The sequence below is a fragment of the Physella acuta genome, unplaced genomic scaffold (assembly GCF_028476545.2).
Source record: "Physella acuta isolate Inbredline_101_S28 unplaced genomic scaffold, ASM2847654v3 ptg000850l, whole genome shotgun sequence".
In the NCBI taxonomy this organism is placed as follows: domain Eukaryota; kingdom Metazoa; phylum Mollusca; class Gastropoda; family Physidae; genus Physella; species Physella acuta.
Window position 1 is genome coordinate 11,248 of NW_026732367.1, and position 16,977 is coordinate 28,224.

The 16,977-nt window shown below is 31.8% G+C and overlaps 1 protein-coding gene across 1 annotated transcript in view; it reads right to left on the minus strand.

The window, feature by feature from the left end:
• Positions 1–410: 410 nt before the first annotated feature.
• Positions 411–16,977, minus strand: part of LOC131952077 (xanthine dehydrogenase/oxidase) — a 53,738-nt gene continuing 37,171 nt past the window's right edge. Inside the window, exons 15-36 of the mRNA XM_059314573.1 lie at positions 16,137–16,321; positions 15,683–15,848; positions 15,039–15,243; positions 13,626–13,795; positions 13,203–13,364; positions 12,539–12,715; positions 12,251–12,314; positions 11,826–11,895; positions 8,993–9,080; positions 8,722–8,808; positions 7,524–7,715; positions 6,861–7,006; positions 6,277–6,358; positions 6,076–6,171; positions 5,609–5,737; positions 5,085–5,159; positions 4,479–4,531; positions 4,081–4,195; positions 3,842–3,928; positions 3,418–3,585; positions 3,050–3,217; positions 411–2,671 (exon numbers count right to left, since the gene is read on the minus strand). Coding sequence (XP_059170556.1) covers positions 2,618–2,671; positions 3,050–3,217; positions 3,418–3,585; positions 3,842–3,928; positions 4,081–4,195; positions 4,479–4,531; positions 5,085–5,159; positions 5,609–5,737; positions 6,076–6,171; positions 6,277–6,358; positions 6,861–7,006; positions 7,524–7,715; positions 8,722–8,808; positions 8,993–9,080; positions 11,826–11,895; positions 12,251–12,314; positions 12,539–12,715; positions 13,203–13,364; positions 13,626–13,795; positions 15,039–15,243; positions 15,683–15,848; positions 16,137–16,321 — 2,739 coding nt within the window. The 3' untranslated portion in view covers positions 411–2,617. The remainder of the gene's footprint in view (positions 2,672–3,049; positions 3,218–3,417; positions 3,586–3,841; positions 3,929–4,080; positions 4,196–4,478; positions 4,532–5,084; positions 5,160–5,608; positions 5,738–6,075; positions 6,172–6,276; positions 6,359–6,860; positions 7,007–7,523; positions 7,716–8,721; positions 8,809–8,992; positions 9,081–11,825; positions 11,896–12,250; positions 12,315–12,538; positions 12,716–13,202; positions 13,365–13,625; positions 13,796–15,038; positions 15,244–15,682; positions 15,849–16,136; positions 16,322–16,977) is intronic.

Below are 16,977 nucleotides of genomic sequence, written 5' to 3' on the forward strand. Positions count from 1 at the left end.
ATTGCTTTTAATTTTTATTATCGTAGTTTGTTTTTCAACAGTATCAAGCTGTGGAGAACAGCAGACAAAATCTTTATTCTGTGTATAAAGAAAAAAAACTGAATTCATTACCAAATTAAATGGTTTGTTATGTCAACACAAAACAAATCTCTGTAAGACCATCTGATAGAAATTGAAAACCATTCCAATACTATAAATATTTCTTTGATTTGAATTGTTATTAAATTAGCTTTTAATTCCTTGTTAAGCCTAGAATGAATTCAATAGTGAATACTCAGAATAGTGCTCACTAATGTGCAGAAAACAAAAAACAAAATTAAAAGCATTTTTTTTTCAGTAAATGTTTGTAAAAAAAAAATTGTTTCACTACTCTAACCTAAGATTGTACTTACTCTATATAAAACTACTATATAAAACTATTCATGCAAAAATAAAAATTGTCATCACTAAAACATAAATAGATTTTATTTACACCAGATCACAGATGTTCATTCATTACCTTCTAATTCTATTCAGTTTTAATTAGGCAGTCGATATAAAACATGTTCCAAAACAGAGAAAATAACTCATAGCTTTCATTTATGTATGTCAAAAAGAGATTTTTACAATAAAAAACTGATATCCAAAAGTTTAAAGGGTACTGATATAACAGCATATTTTTAAAAAGTGCTTACTTTTGATTAACATATTTATCCTATAATAATGATAGTTACGTGTGATTTTTCAACCTTATATTGTTTTAATAATAATAATATTAATAAAACTATTTTTAGGTAACAAGAACTTAAAAAAAAATATAACATAACATTAGTCATTGAAAAGAGTACCAACATCAAGAGATAATATGTTTAAGCAGTTTCTTCCAGGCATCTCTTCCGGGGATCTCGAAGAAAGTCTACCCCATCCCCCCGAGCGAAATGGAATTTATATAGAAAATATATACATTGAACAGTATCTTTGGGAGAAATATCCACCTTTTCTTTAATGAAATGTGAACCAAAATCTTTTATGATTTTATTGACTGTGAATTAAATACATGTAGATCAAGAATCTGTACTAAACTTTTTCTTCCTCCCAAAGGTTTTTGAAATCTATTATGGAAATTTGATTAGATGCAAAATTTGTTCCTCTTAACTATTTGCAAATTTTTTTTTCTAAATAAGTTAACAACACGGGAACATAACATAAAATAATTGCCTCAAAATGCATACAATTTACATTGGTGTAAAATAGGATCTAAAAAAAAAAATTCACACTTAAAACATTACAAAAATAAAATAACTCCAGTTTTTAGCAATAAAAGTAAGCCAGATATAAAATTATAACATCTGATCTTGGATATCAGTTTTGTAAGCGCTATTTATTTTGGAAACAGCCAATTTGTTTTTACCAACAACATTAAAATAATTCTAGTCTTGTGGTCCAGTAATAAATGAGAAAAAAAAATTCATGGAAGACAAATTACAGTATTGCATAGGACTAGAATAAGAACCCAGCATAAGGTAAGCAAACGTAAAATTAAAAATGCAAAAATTATTGGTTTTCAACTTATGAAATTAATTTTCAGCAATTTTGTAATAAATATGAAAATTATTAAAATGAAATTTAAAAATAAATTTGAAGATTTCAAAACACTGTAGAAGCTGAGTAAGGTTAGAAAGGTACACTAGTTTAGAAAAACATACACTGGCACAGTTTAAAAAAGAAAAAAAATAGCATAGTTTAGACAGTTTCACTTTTACAGAAAGATAACCTATTAAGATATATAAATGTAATTTTAAGATTCCATTATTTTTGTATAAAATAATTAATTACATTGTATATTAAATTCCAGATATTATTGGTATATTAAAAATATTAACATGAGAAATATTTTGATATGAGAAATACAAATGAGATTTTCACCTCTCTCTGATATATTTTGATTATTATTATTGCACTTAATTATCACAAGGAAATAAATAACAGTTTATTATCAGGATTTTCAGCATTTTCCGTAACTTTACAACATCATTTTAAACAATAACTATTGTAAATGCAGTGAAAAGAAAGGAGAAACTGTCTTTGAAATTGAATAATGCTTCCCCAGTATTCTTAAATAAGATATTCCATCCAGGAAGTTATAAAAAAATTGAATGTGCATAAAATTTATCTAACAGACATCACTAATGAAAAACAAATTTGTTTTGATTAATTGATGTTTACCCTTACAAATTATAATTTTATTTTTCTTTTAATTACATAGCTTTATGAAGGTTTAGCATGTGCAAAAGAAGTCTAAAATACAATTTGAAAGATTGTTTAATGTACATGCACAGTTTTTTACTTGCTATTTTAACCCCCCAAGCTGTAATTAATTTAATTAGCGTTTGGGCAGATATCAGCTTTAAGTTATTGAAATTTTTTACATGTACGAAACAAAATATAAACATTAGGTCATTAAATACACCAGTATAAATACACCAGAGATTCTAAAATATCACATACAATAAATATCTATTTACTGGAAGTCTAAAAATGGTATTTAAAACTACAATGTTCAAGACAACTGTCCAAGAAACTATTAACAGTTCTATATCTCTAAGCCAATACTCAAAACTCCAGAGTTCTCAGACGTCTATAACACAACTGTCCAGGGTTTTTCTGCATCCTTTTCAGCATCCTCAGTAAACTGAAAATAAAATATAATCAAAACTCAGTTTAATTTGCTGCTACATCTTCAAACTAACTAAGTTTGCTTATTTTTATTTAAGATACCCCACACCAAAATACAGGTCAATAATGTAAAACAGTAAATGACTGTGGAAATGTCAAAGTTCTATAGAAATTTCATTTCACTATAAGCAGTAGGATGGTATGTAAGATCAACAGACCTATCTTTATTTATTTCATGCAATTCTATACATTTTTAAAAATATTTTTTTATCTATAAACAATTAATGCAGTTTACCATCTGAGCAAACTTAATCATAACAATCCAATCTTACAGACCTGTCTCCCTTTATTTAATGTAATAAATAAATTTTATCCCTAAACAAATTGTGTTTACCATCTGAGCAAACTTATCCTGACAAGCCAGCCTGATCCTCTCTGGGGTTGCTGGTGTGTTCAAACAAAAATAGCCTTTAAGGCCTGAGTCCAATCTGGCAGCTTTGATTGCTTCTTTTGTGGCCATCAGCACTGATGTTGCCAGGCAAAGTGGAGGCTCCCCAATCCCCTGTTTAATGGATTAGTGTTAATCAAATGTGACAATACACTCCACATAGAAGAATATATTTTTTCAAAATGTAAAGGCTATTGAGGTTGTATTACTATCACAATTTAAAAAATGTTCAATCTATTAATATAAAATTTTATTTTTAACAAAAAATATTTAGAATTTAATATTAACACAATAATTCTTGAAAAACTTCTTACTTTGGATGAGTACACTGCCCTTGGATTTTTACTGTTTTTGAGCAGTGACACGTTCATGACTTGAGGTATGTTGGCAAAGGATGGGATCTTGTAGTTACCTGGTCCTCTTGACAGGTGAATACCTGCTGGTGATACCTTGTATTCCTCAAGCATCATCAGCCCATAGCCCTGAAGATTGTGTTAAACAGATATTATCATCAGTCATTAAAGATTGTAACATTACAAGATATCATTAATCCATAGCCATATAGGTAGTTACAGACAGATCAACATAATAATTTAAAAAAAAATCGTAAGCAGTATTTTTTCATGCTTAAAACCTCTTGAAATTTTACTAGATCTTAAGTAGTTTAAACTATTTATTATTTGCTGTTAGTCAATAATTTATCCTAATTAATGTATTGTGTGTTGGTGAGAAAGTTACCTGTGTGAAAGCCCCTTCAATCTGACCTACATCAATGGCTGGATTGAGACTTTGACCAACATCCATGATAATGTCAGTCCTCAGCACCTGAACATTTTTAATTAAAATATGCATTAATGAGTAAATTTTAGAAATATTTTTTCCAAAACTCATCACACATATTTTTTCATTTATCTTGTTCAGCAGAATGTGTTATTAACCTTGTTCAGCAGAATGTGTTTTAATTTAATGAATCTCACCTGGTGGTCACCTGTCAAACAGTCAATCTCCACCTCAGCACAGGCGGCGCCATAACAGAAATAACTGAAAGGGTTGTTGACCTTTTTGTTCCAGTCCAAAGAGACGCCTTCAAGTCTAGCAGAAATACAAAGTATGAAATACAAAGTACAAACTTGGAACCAAAACCTATTTTAACTAATTCTCCTATTTAAACTATTCTAAAAGTCTCAAGTTCAGTTCCAGAAATTAAAGCAGATTGAAGTTGGAGTCAACTGGCCATATTGCGCATTACATGTTGGTATATATTTAATGATTATATATTGGGCTTGTAGTTTGACTTGGCGTTTTATTCCCCCCCCCCTCCCCAGAATGTAGAACTGCCAATATCAAGATTCCTGGTCTGAAAGTAAAAACTCACTTGTAATATCCAACAGCTGATAAACACACTCTGTCTTGGTGAGCATTGTGGGCCTTAATAGAAGAGACAAGAGTAAGTCTTGGCTTAATGTGTTAACAATAAGGACAACTACCAGCTGGTGTGTAGTTTAAATAAAGTACAATCAAACAGATTTGTTAACTAGCTTTGTGAATTTATGAACTAAGGTGAAGTTAGTATCAACTTCTTTTTTTGTATAATTAATATAAATTAACAGCCACAAGAGAATGCACATACAACAAACTTAAAAATAAAATAAATTAATTTTATTTGAAATTTTGGTCTCATGGATGTCTAGGCCAATAAGCATTGAAAGGTCAGAGGTCACTGTTATTCCAGAACTAATTGATGCATGCCCAGTATGAATTGGAACTGACTAACAGATGGTGTGATCAGCACTAATCCAAGCCATTTTAACTTTCCCTGACTCAAGTCAGTAACCTATTAAATCTGGGTGGACTCAGCGGCTCCTTAATTCTCAAGCCAAACTTGATACTTTTGGGTCAGCAGTAGACTGCTCTACCACTAGACCATGCTGATCTCTGTACTCAAAAATCCCATGAGTAAAACATGAAGTTTTTCACTCACCCAATCCTTTATTGTCTTTTCAGGATCAGCTGCCCTGTATGGGGCTAATCTTTCTTTTAACTGTCTACATGCATCCTGTCATAGACATACAAACTTTACTTATAAATGATATTCATGAAAATGTGTTTTTTTGTAAATGGAGTGAAACTAGTGCACATTTTGTTAAAACAATATTTGAGCTTTATAAAAGCTAATAAATTAGCTTTGGAGCATCATACAGCACTACATATACATTTAAACTAAGAGCTTAGACATACAGTGGATTCTATATGATATACATCTTAGTTATAACTTACTAGTTTTTATATTTGATTTAACCCATTAAAAATATCAATACAACATTATTTGTAAAAGATACCCTAAACCAAGAAACTACTGTAATAATCTAGCTGGAAATATTCAATGTGAGCAGGAATTACTAAATTGTAAATGACCATCCTCACAATAACAGCAGGACATTACTAAATGGTAAATGACCATCCTCACAATAAAAGCAGGTCATTATTAAAGGGCAAATGACTTACAATGAGAGCAGCTCCATAGAGATCAGAGGACATGCTGGCAGCTGTTGGGCCTGTGTTAGGTATGGTAGCTGTGGATGTCTCGTTTATGTGAATGCAGGACACTGGTATGTCCAGTTCCTTGCTCACTACCTGATGGAATAACATTTAATTTGGATATTTTTTTTTTAATGTTTAACAGTTTTTAACCAATGTTTTCAAACAATAAAAAAAAACCAGTTTACTTGATTAAATGGTCTGCTGTTCTCATGTTAAATTTATTTCAAAAAGACTAATATTAAAATAATGAATCTATGAAAACTGAAACATTTAATAAGTGACTGTATTTTTCGAGAAAGTGAATCAATGAAAACTACACCATTAAAGTGTAAATTTTTTTTTTTGAGAAAGTGAATAAATGAAAACTCCATATATTTTTTAGAGATTAAGATGAGAGAAACCTTATTACAAAACACAAATAACTTCTTCACCTGTATCATTTTTGTGTGCAAGCCTTGACCCATTTCAATTCCACCATGGGCCACAAGAACTGTCCCATCAGTGTAGATGTGAACCAGAGCTCCACCCTGTAATAAAAAAGTTGGATTTTCTTTTTGTTTAGTAATTAGTAAATACCTGAAGTTTGTACTTCTGATTGAAATGATTGTGACAAAAATATTCTGTAAACTGACCTGGTTCATTGACTGAAGAAGAAATGCAAGCCCACATTTCAGAGGTGTTACGGTTATTCCTCTTTTTTTCCACCGGTTTTCCCTGAAAAGTAATTAATACATTATTTTCTCAGAAACATTTTCATTATTTTCTTTAGTTATATTGTTTTCAATGAAATATTATGTTTATTTGTTTTTTTCTAAAATGTTATATATTTTGTCTGAAAAGTTATTATTAAACTGTAAATTTATTTTTATATAGGCTCAAATCTTTTCACAATTAGTAGTTATTGAAACAAACTAAATCTCCTGCTATGTTACTTCTAAGACAATTTTAAAACTAGATTTTGTGACGATGCATTTCTTTATAATCACATATTTGTGCTTTCAGAATAGGCAAAACTTTGTAAAATGTTGTTTTAGATTATCCAATCTTAGAATAAGTAATTTTTAATTTATAATACATATATGTGAAAATAACAAAGATTGTAATGAACAAAACAATGTAATTATTTTGTAAACAATTTTATATAAAAAAACTGATAACTAATAATTTATAAATGAATCTCAAATATAAAATGAGTTCCTCAATAAAAATAAATTACCTATTATATTGCTCCACTTTTTCTTTTCGGTTGTAAAAGTCACTGTTTTTAATACACTCCTGCCAACATCTTGTTAAATTGCAACCACTCAGAACCTGACCACAGGGGACAGAGTCCCCACTTTTGTAAAAGTTTTTCTCCCTCACCTACAAAACAAAGTTACAATTGTTTCTTGAGCATTCTTCCATACCACAATATAAAAATGTTCATTGAGAAAGGTTTTAGATTAACTAATATAGCTTGCTAGTGTCAAAACAAACCCTATCAATAAATGAAAACCTATTATTCATAACACTAATCATAACCTTAACAGTATAAAGTACATTACACTAATATTAACAACCCAACACATTTAAAAAATATAAATCATTGTTTGGTAACGGTAGGAAGAATAGGATTCTATTTAGTTTTTTAATGTACACATTTTAAAGCCGAAAATATTTTGATCAAAAGTATTATGAATTACTTAATATCATATATTTGATAGATTACCCTAATAAGATAATTAGTTAGCTAAACCAACATAGGAAATGAAAAAAAAAACTCAAACCTATTTCCAATCACTTAATCTTATCTTTGAACCTAATCCTTTCCTTTGCTAAAGGGACAGCACCCAAGAAAAGCAATTAATAATTAAAGTGACAGAAGTGAATTTGAACCCACCTCCTCTGATGGCATCTCCAGTGTGTCAGCTACATGACTTATCCAGTTCTCTGCCATGATTATAGCCTGCGGCGCCCCAAAACCCCGGAAAGCTGTACAAGATGTTAGGTTGGTCATGCAGAGATAACCCTTGGCCCTGAAGTTCTGTGTCTTGTAGGCGCTGTCTAGTGCAAGCAGAGCAGTTTCTAAAACCTAAAACAAATATATGTTTTCTACAAGCTGAGGTTACACAATCTAGCACAAGCAGAGTACTTTATAAAATTCATTAATATCTGTGTTGTTTATATGAAATAAAATAAAGTAACCATATTTTAAAAATTAAGATATATATCAGCATTGAAAAAATATATTAGTTGTTATTAGTTGCTCGTGTCAGGCTCATATTCCAATGACTTTCTGTCTAATGCCTCCTCTAGCAAGTAATTGAATATGTTCATATAGCCTATATTTATTCTTTCTTTAAAGATTGACCTGCTACTGGTAATTTTGAGTTATTCCTTATTTTCCATTCTGATGACCTATTTTACCCTCCCCACCCTCTGAGACTTACAGAAGTGCTTTTTTTTCTCCCCACCCCACCCACAGAAGCAGAGACCTAAAGCAAAGGTCTTTTATTCACCCCACCCACAGAAGCAGAGACCTAAAGCAAAGGTCTTTTATTCACCCCACCCACAGAAGCAGAGACCTAAAGCAAAGGTCTTTTATTCACCCCACCCACAGAAGCAGAGACCTAAAGCAAAGGTCTTTTATTCACCCCACCCACAGAAGCAGAGACCTAAAGCAAAGGTCTTTTATTCACCCCACCCACAGAAGCAGAGACCTAAAGCAAAGGTCTTTTATTCACCCCACTCACAGAAGCAGAGACCTAAAGCAAAGGTCTTTTATTCACCCATCCCACCCAAACCACAGAAGACCTAAAGCAGTGACCTTTTATTCACCCCACCCACCGAAGACTTACAGCAGTGGTTTTTTATTCACCCCACCCACAGAAGACTTACAGCAGTGATCTTTTTTTCACCCCACCCACAGAAGACTTACAGCAGTGATCTTTTATTCACCCCACCCACAGAAGACTTACAGCAGTGGTTTTTTATTCACCCCACCCACAGAAGACTTACAGCAGTGATCTTTTTTTCACCCCACCCACAGAAGACTTACAGCAGTGATCTTTTATTCACCCCACCCACAGAAGACTTACAGCAGTGGACAGATCAACAGAGTGCCCCATGTTAAGATACAGCTGAGCATCCAGTGCAAGAATTTTCCCAGAGTTATTGAAGCCAATCTGAAACAGAATCAACCAATCATCATCTATAATTCCTGTTTCATTCACAGTTTGTGTAAATAATCTTTAGGTAAAACAATATTGGCTAAATAGTATACAATAAAGTACGCCTGAATCATTTTTTTTAAAGCTTTCCCCAGATTTTTTGTACTGCTCTGCCAAAGAATTTTTTTTTCAAATTTACCTTATATTTAATGTATGCTGGATGCCTAGTACCAGTCAGACACATGTCTTCATCTCGATCTAAAATACATCGTACTGGAAGGTTGGTTCTGTGATCAGACATAATTTGATATATCAAAAATACAAGGTCTAAAAAAAATTTCACCAGTGACAATGATAGTCTTTTTTTCATAAAATGTTTTAGATTTATTTTATCTTTAAAAATTACTCTTTTTGAAATGAATAGTTAATATTTTAGTTTTATATAGGATTTATAAAGAGAAATCAGTCATACAGCAAAATGTGAAAATGTGAAAGGTAATGTGATAAGAAGCAAAAAAAAAGAATAAAAAAGGTGAGATCTTCAGTGCCACAGATAACATGAGAAAAGAAGAGAGTAAAGGCAAGAGTAAGGTGAAATAAAACAAGAGATGATGAAAGGAAACAGTGCTAGGGATAACAGATGATCAGCAGTTTCTAAACTATAGGGAAACTGAGTAGTGCTGATGAAAGCATGAAAAAAAATGTATGACAATGTAAGCAGACGTTTTCTAATTTTTAAAAATAGAAAAAAAAGAAGAAATTTGACGTTGAGTTTAAAAATATATTTTAAAAAGATTTACAGGCACTTAATTCCAAAGATTACAGCTAGATCTATATATATACTTCTTCTTTATAGTTTATCTTAAACTGGTTAATATAAGCAACAGAGCAGTTTCCAAATTTGAAATAGAATATAAATATTTTGAAGTTACTTCCCATTTATAAGCTCAAAAGAAACAAGAGAGACAACCTAAAACTGTGGTAGATAAAAATGTTTAATTGGAAAGAAATTAAATAGCAATACAACAAAACTTGTTTAGCGTTCTTTATTAATTTACAAAAGATTAATATTCAAAATCTTATATGACTATTTTCTATACTCTATACATCATACAAAAAAAATTATTATTTTTTCCACTAGTTAAATTGATAGACCCTTAGCTTTATGAAATGATACATTTCAATTTATTCAATTTATTCAATAACAGTAACAATATAATGGGCTTGGATGTTTTTGATCAATTTGGCCATCTTAAAATAAACAAATTGCTTAGTAAAGACATGGCATAAACATAGCACTAATAATGTGGAATAAAGAAATAATATTACATAGTTACTATACAACATGAGGTAATATAATAGATGAATGAGAACTGTTGCAATGAGTCAGAGAGGTCATTAAATAATTGTTGTTCAAGTTTAGTTTTGAATATATTTTCAGATCTAGATAGTTTTATTTTATTAGGAAGATTGTTCCACAAATTAGAACCAGAGTAGGCGAAGCTATGTTTTTGGAAAAAAAGTTGTATATGGGATCTGTAAACTAAGACATCGATTTAATTTTGTGTTAAAAGAAAATAGGTCTGTTAAGTAAGAGGGGGCTGTTTCATGGAGTATTACATATTCAAAGTACAGTGTCATTTAATATGGTGTTGTGTTGACTAATAATGTATATAATTTGTTTTTAATTTTTCTAATAGGTATTGGTAGTCTATGTTATTTTAAATGTGTTGGATTTTTAGCTATTTAGTTATTTCTTTATTTCTTTGCTTTCTCACTAATATCGTTTTGACCAAAAACTTTTTTATAAAACATTTTTTCAAACAAATGTAACATCCTAATATATAGGCCTATAATTCACATGTAACGGGTACCAACAGCTAGTGATTAGATAAAAGGGAATTATGGTTGGGATTATAGTAGATGGTTGGGATTATAGTAGATGGTTGTGATTATAGTAGATAATGATTAGATAAAAGGGAGTAATGGTTGTGATTATAGTAGATAATGATTAGATAAAAGGAAGTAATGGTTGTGATTATAGTAGATAATGATTAGATAAAAGGGAGTAATGGTTGTGATTATAGTAGATAATGATTAGATAAAAGGAAGTAATGGTTGTGATTATAGTAGATAATGATTAGATAAAAGGGAACAATGGTTGGGATTATAGTAGATAATGATTAGATAAAAGGGAGTGGTGGTTGTGATTATAGTAGATAATGATTAGATAAAAGGGAGTGGTGGTTGTGATTATAGTAGATAATGATTAGATAAAAGGAAGTAATGGTTGTGATCATAGTAGATAATGATTAGATAAAAGGGAGTAATGGTTGTGATTATAGTAGATAATGATTGGATAAAAGGAAGCGATGGTTGTGATTATAGTAGATAATGATTAGATAAAAGGGAGTAATGGTTGTGATTATAGTAGATAATGATTAGATAAAAGGGAGTGGTGGTTGTGATTATAGTAGATAATGATTAGATAACAGGGAGTGGTGGTTGTGATTATAGTAGATTATGATTAGATAAAAGGAAGTGATGGTTGTGATTATAGTAGATAATGATTAGATAAAAGGGAGTGGTGGTTGTGATTATAGTAGATAATGATTAGATAAAAGGAAGTAATGGTTGTGATTATAGTAGATAATGATTAGATAATAAGGGAGTGGTTGTTGGGATTATAGTAGATAATGATTAGATAAAAGGAAGTGGTGGTTGTGATTATAGTAGATAATGATTAGATAAAAGGGAGTGGTGGTTGTGATTATAGTAGATAATGATTAGATAAAAGGAAGTAATGGTTGTGATTATAGTAGATAATGATTAGATAAAAGGGAGTGATGGTTGTGATTATAGTAGATAATGATTAGATAAAAGGAAGTAATGGTTGTGATTATAGTAGATAATGATTAGATAAAAGGGAGTAATGGTTGTGATTATAGTAGATAATGATTAGATAAAAGTGAGTGATGGTTGGAGTTACAATAGAGAAAGGGTTGTGAGGTCAAATAAACAGTGAAGCCTACTTGACAGCTGCAACTGCTGTAGGTAAAACAACCGATGTTGTTCTCGTCTCTTTTCCACCAAAACCTCCACCTGAGAACACAATCCTGAGTGTTATATTGTCATTAGTGTATCACTACACGCACAACATTTACATGCACAACATTCACATTACATTAGTTACGTCAATATTCTTTATTGCTTTATTATTACTTGGTCAACATTCAAAGTGTCAGAGATACTTAAAAATTAAATAGATTGTTTTTAGAAATAAAATTTTGATGCAGATAAAATTATTTAAATAAATATATAAAAAAAATAATTAAAAAAATATCACTCTATGCAGTTTTGCTTATTATTAATTTACATTTTGATCTTTCAAGCTTATCATAAATACATCTAAAATTCCAATTAAGAATCAACTAAATGAAAAAAAAAATGGTCATACCAAGTCTTTTTACTTTGACTGTGATGTGGTTTGCTGAAAAGCCAAGGACCTTGATAAGACATTTCTGATGATAAAAAAACAACAAAATACAGGTAAAGTATTCTTATTTTCCTTATCCATTTGATTTAGCAAAAATATTTCAGTAAAAAATGTTAAACCATTTAAAACAATTAAATTACCTCCAATTTAAAGTATTTTTTAATTACACATTTGTTTGGATAATCATCTGACATCAGTATAATCAATATTTACTCATACATAGCCCAACACAGGTAAAATCTTCTCTACCTGCATCTGTGTGGGAGATTGTGTGGTGGCCACCACCTCAATCTCCCCCACATCCTTCGGGTAGACCACACACCCCTGAGGCTCCAGGTAGAAATGTTCCTGCGCTGATACGTGCATGTCTCCTTCAACAACATGGGAACAGGCAGAGAAAGTTGCATCCACATCACCCGTCTCTAGCTAGATCGTGGAGCAGTAGACAATAGACACAACATAAGAATATTGCCTCTAATGTTGGACAGTTCACAATCAACAAGTTAATAGGGATTTTATTTATGGAAGAATACTGTTAGGTTTAAGGCAGAATATTAAAAATTAAACTTTTAAGAAGAAAGAAAAACATGGGTTACATTTTATATTGTTTACATTTCAATGTGTAATTAAATATTTTAAAAAGTCAAATGTTTAGCATATGAAAGCAAATTGTTATGCCATTTCAATCCATGTTAAAGTAAATAAAATGTTGAATTGCTTTTGTGTGAATTTTATAAGAAATTTAAGTCTACTAGTGACATTAGAGTGACATTTAGTGAAATTAGAAATTTGTAAATTTAATTTAATATTAGGGCCTACTCTAATATTGTATTATACTGCAATGATAAAACATTTTTAAAAAGAAAAATTTGGAGCTTTTAAATTAACCCTTTGTTTAAATTTGAAGGTTTACCTTGAATGTTGTAGGGTGGATCAAATTCTTGTCTATGGCTTGCTTGATGGTAACCACCGACTCCAAATCCTCATACTCAACAATTACACTGTGGGCTGCCCTTTGGGCTTCAGCATGGGATTTGGCAATCACAGCAGCAATAATCTGGCCCTCATGCACTACCTGATGATGCACAACAAGTGCCATCATCAACAGTTATAAGTTTATTTACTTTATTAAAATATATTTTATAAATTGCTGAAGACTTATTTTAATTAAATTAATATAAATACAAAAATAAATAATTTTAAATAGTGAGCCGATTCAAATATTATAAATATTTTGTATAGAATTTTAAGTGATATAAAATGGTTATGTATGTAGTTATATAAATATGCTACGATAAAAAAATTATTATAACACCAGCTTGTCCCGCACACATACCTTATCTTTGGCAAAGACCTGCTCCTTGACATCCCAGTTGTTTTCTTGAGGAACATCGCGGTAGTCAACCACGTCCACTACCCCTGGCATGGATAGGGCAGGTGTCAGGTCAACCTTCAGCAAATGTGCATGAGCTTTCTTGCTGGTCACCAGTCCCAGGAACAGCTCACCTACAAGTGTCCAGATAAATTTAACACATTTGGACCAAATTTCCATAGGCAGGCTGTATCTTTTGTTTGACCAGGTAAAATTGTTTGTGTTGGTCAGTATCTTAGCTTGCTGCTCAATTTTTCTATGTGTTTGTTTGACCAGGTAAAATTGTTTGTGTTGGTCAGTATCATAGCTTGCTGCTCAATTTTTCTATGTGCTCCTAAAGTGTTGAGGGAACTCATTGGTATACCACTGAGTCATGAACCAAACTCAAGATTTTTCAAATTGGAACCAAGGTTATTACCTCCTGATTTGGCTAACCCATACTTCTAGACCATTCTTTCCCAACCCACACAACTGTATTCATAACTAGCTTTTTGTTTGTTTCTTAACCTGGGATTAGCATAGTGGGAAATAGAATAACTCCATTTAAATAAACAAAAATATCTAGTACTATTTGCTTAAATGTACTAAATGAATAATATCATATTATATCTTTCCTAGAATAATATGTAGTCTTGCAGGAGATGTGAATCTAGACAAGCAGTTGCTTATCTTATTCCAAGTGGTCGGCGTGGTCGAGTCGGTAAAGCTCATAGTTGCTAAACCGAAAAAGTCTCGAGTTCAAACCCTCGGGCAGATGAGGCTCGTTAGCTGGGGTCAGCCACTTTTCTAGGAGAGACAACTCCAAAATTAAACAACTGCTGCCTTGTAGTTTGTTCTTGGTTGGACAAAGGCTATGGAAGCAAATCCTAAAAGAAAAGCAGGCTGAAATCGGAGTCAATGGCCTCAATGGCGCATAACCAGTTGACACGTAACGCTTAATTGTGTTGGAGGCGTGGTCGAGTCGGCAAAAAGCTTATGGTTGACAAATTCGAAATAAGTCTCGAGTTCAAACCAACTGGCAGATAAATCTCGATCCCCTTCCACACTAATAATTAAGAACGAAGAAGAAGAAGATCTTATTCCATTTATTCCCTATCATCAGCATTTACTAATTAAGTTTAATTGATTTTTACTTAAAATAACTTATATAACAAATATTAAATTCAGCCCACACTTTCTTTTTTCTTCATTTTCAAATGCAAATTAAATGATCCCTCTAAAATAAAGACAACAAATTTCCTATTATCTCTAGCAGTCCCTATTATTCCATGTTTAGTAAAAATTTCAGAAATCCTTTTTAATTTTAAAAATTACATGTAATTCTTTTTACCTGATAAAATAATTAATTATGGTATCACAGACAACCTGCCAAGTTACCTTCGGCTATGGGGATGTCATCCAGATATATAGCCTCCCCTGTCACCTGTTTGTGGGCAGCAACATGGACCAGTGGTCTCCCCACCGTGTCAAAACTGGAGTCTGGGTGTTTGACAGCGTAGAACTGGCTGCCATAGCTTATCCCCCTGTGTAAGGGTTCGCTTGCACTGACATTCTCCGGCATCATTAGATTCATAATCACTTTCTGGAAGTAGATTTGGTATTGGACAGTAATATTTTGGTTCATAATGACTTGCTAGAGGTTTTATGTTAATGGACAATAACTTTATGGTTCATAATGACTCTCTGGAAGTTAAATTTTGATGAACAGTTAATAAATTTGTTTCCTAATGATTTTCTAGAAGTCAAATGTTGATCGCCAATCAAGTTATCTATACAATGACCAACTTGTTAGAATGACCCACCTCTTAAAAATAACCCACCAAATGAGATCCTAACTTTCTATCTATATCATGCCTAACCTATTGAAATGACCAACTTGTTAAATGACCCACTGTTGAAATGATCAACTGGTTAAATGACCCACTTGTTAAATGACCTACTGTTGAAATGATCAACTGGTTAAATGACCCACTTGTTGAAATGACCAACTTGTTCAATGACCAACTTGTTAAATGACCCACCTGTTGAAGCCTATTGGTGACTGCGGTGTAAAACTTGAAGAAGAAGCTCAAGGTCAAGGCTCTTCTGTAGGCCACCATCCCACCTGGAGAACCAGGTGGAAGAGGCAGGTCAGCAGGCAGCATGTCCTGAGAGCATGCCGTGTCCAGCACTGACTCATCCCACACTCTAAGAAAAATATTATTGTTTACAAAAAATGTAAATAATTTTTCAGTAAAGATAATTTTAGTCAATATTCTGATACAGACTAATTAGATTTGTTTCTGAAATTAAAAATAATAACACAAGTTTAATGTGTACTTTTTTATGTACCATTAAAAGAATAATAGCCATAATTCTCATTATTCTGATTTTTTTTTCTTTAAAGAAAGGTTTACAAAAATCAAAACAGTATATACAATTTTTTTTTTATGTATCTTCAACTCCTGTTAACAGTTTAAAATCAATTAGACTGACCTCCCTTTGAGCGCTTCCATTGTTTTTGTAGCAAGGACTGTATTGACGGACATGCCACCAAATGCCAGCTGAATGTCTTTAATTATTTTCCCATTGTGATCTAGGTCCACTCTCATCCCAGCATTCACAATGGAGATGTCGTCTTCCCTTCTGCTGGCTTGCTTGTACCCAAAGAAATACTCGTTCTGAAAACACAGTCATCACATTATACCAGGCTTAACAGATGAGATTAGGTTGTTGGATTTGTGATCACATAATACCAGGCTTAACAGATGAGATTGTTAGATTTTTAATCACATAATACCTGGCTTAACAGATGAGATTAGGTTGTTGGATTTGTGATCACATAATACAAAGCTTTAAATGTAATAGACTGTTTGATTTGTACTACAGAGATCTAAAGCATCAGGAACTAATATAATTTGAATTAAGTAGTTTTTTTTTTTGCATTTCATGTTTTTTCTAAATATAAGGCTTTTTTTTTTAATACAACAATAATTTTAAAATAAAAATAAACTAAAAGTATTATAAAAATGAACTAAACTTATTTTAATATTTTGTCTGTGGGTTTTGGCCATCATGCTATGTGGGTTTTACACAAAATGGCTAAGTTGCCTTACTTCAGATGTGATTGGTCAGACATGGCTAAGTGGCCTTACCTCAGATGTGATTGGTCAGACTGGCTTAGTGGCCTTACCTCAGATGTGATTGGTCAGACTGGCTTAGTGGCCTTACCTCAGATATGATTGGTCAGGCATGGCTTAGTGGCCTTACCTCAGATATTATTGTCCAGACTGGCTTAGTGGCCTTACCTCAGATGTGATTGGTCAGACATGGCTAA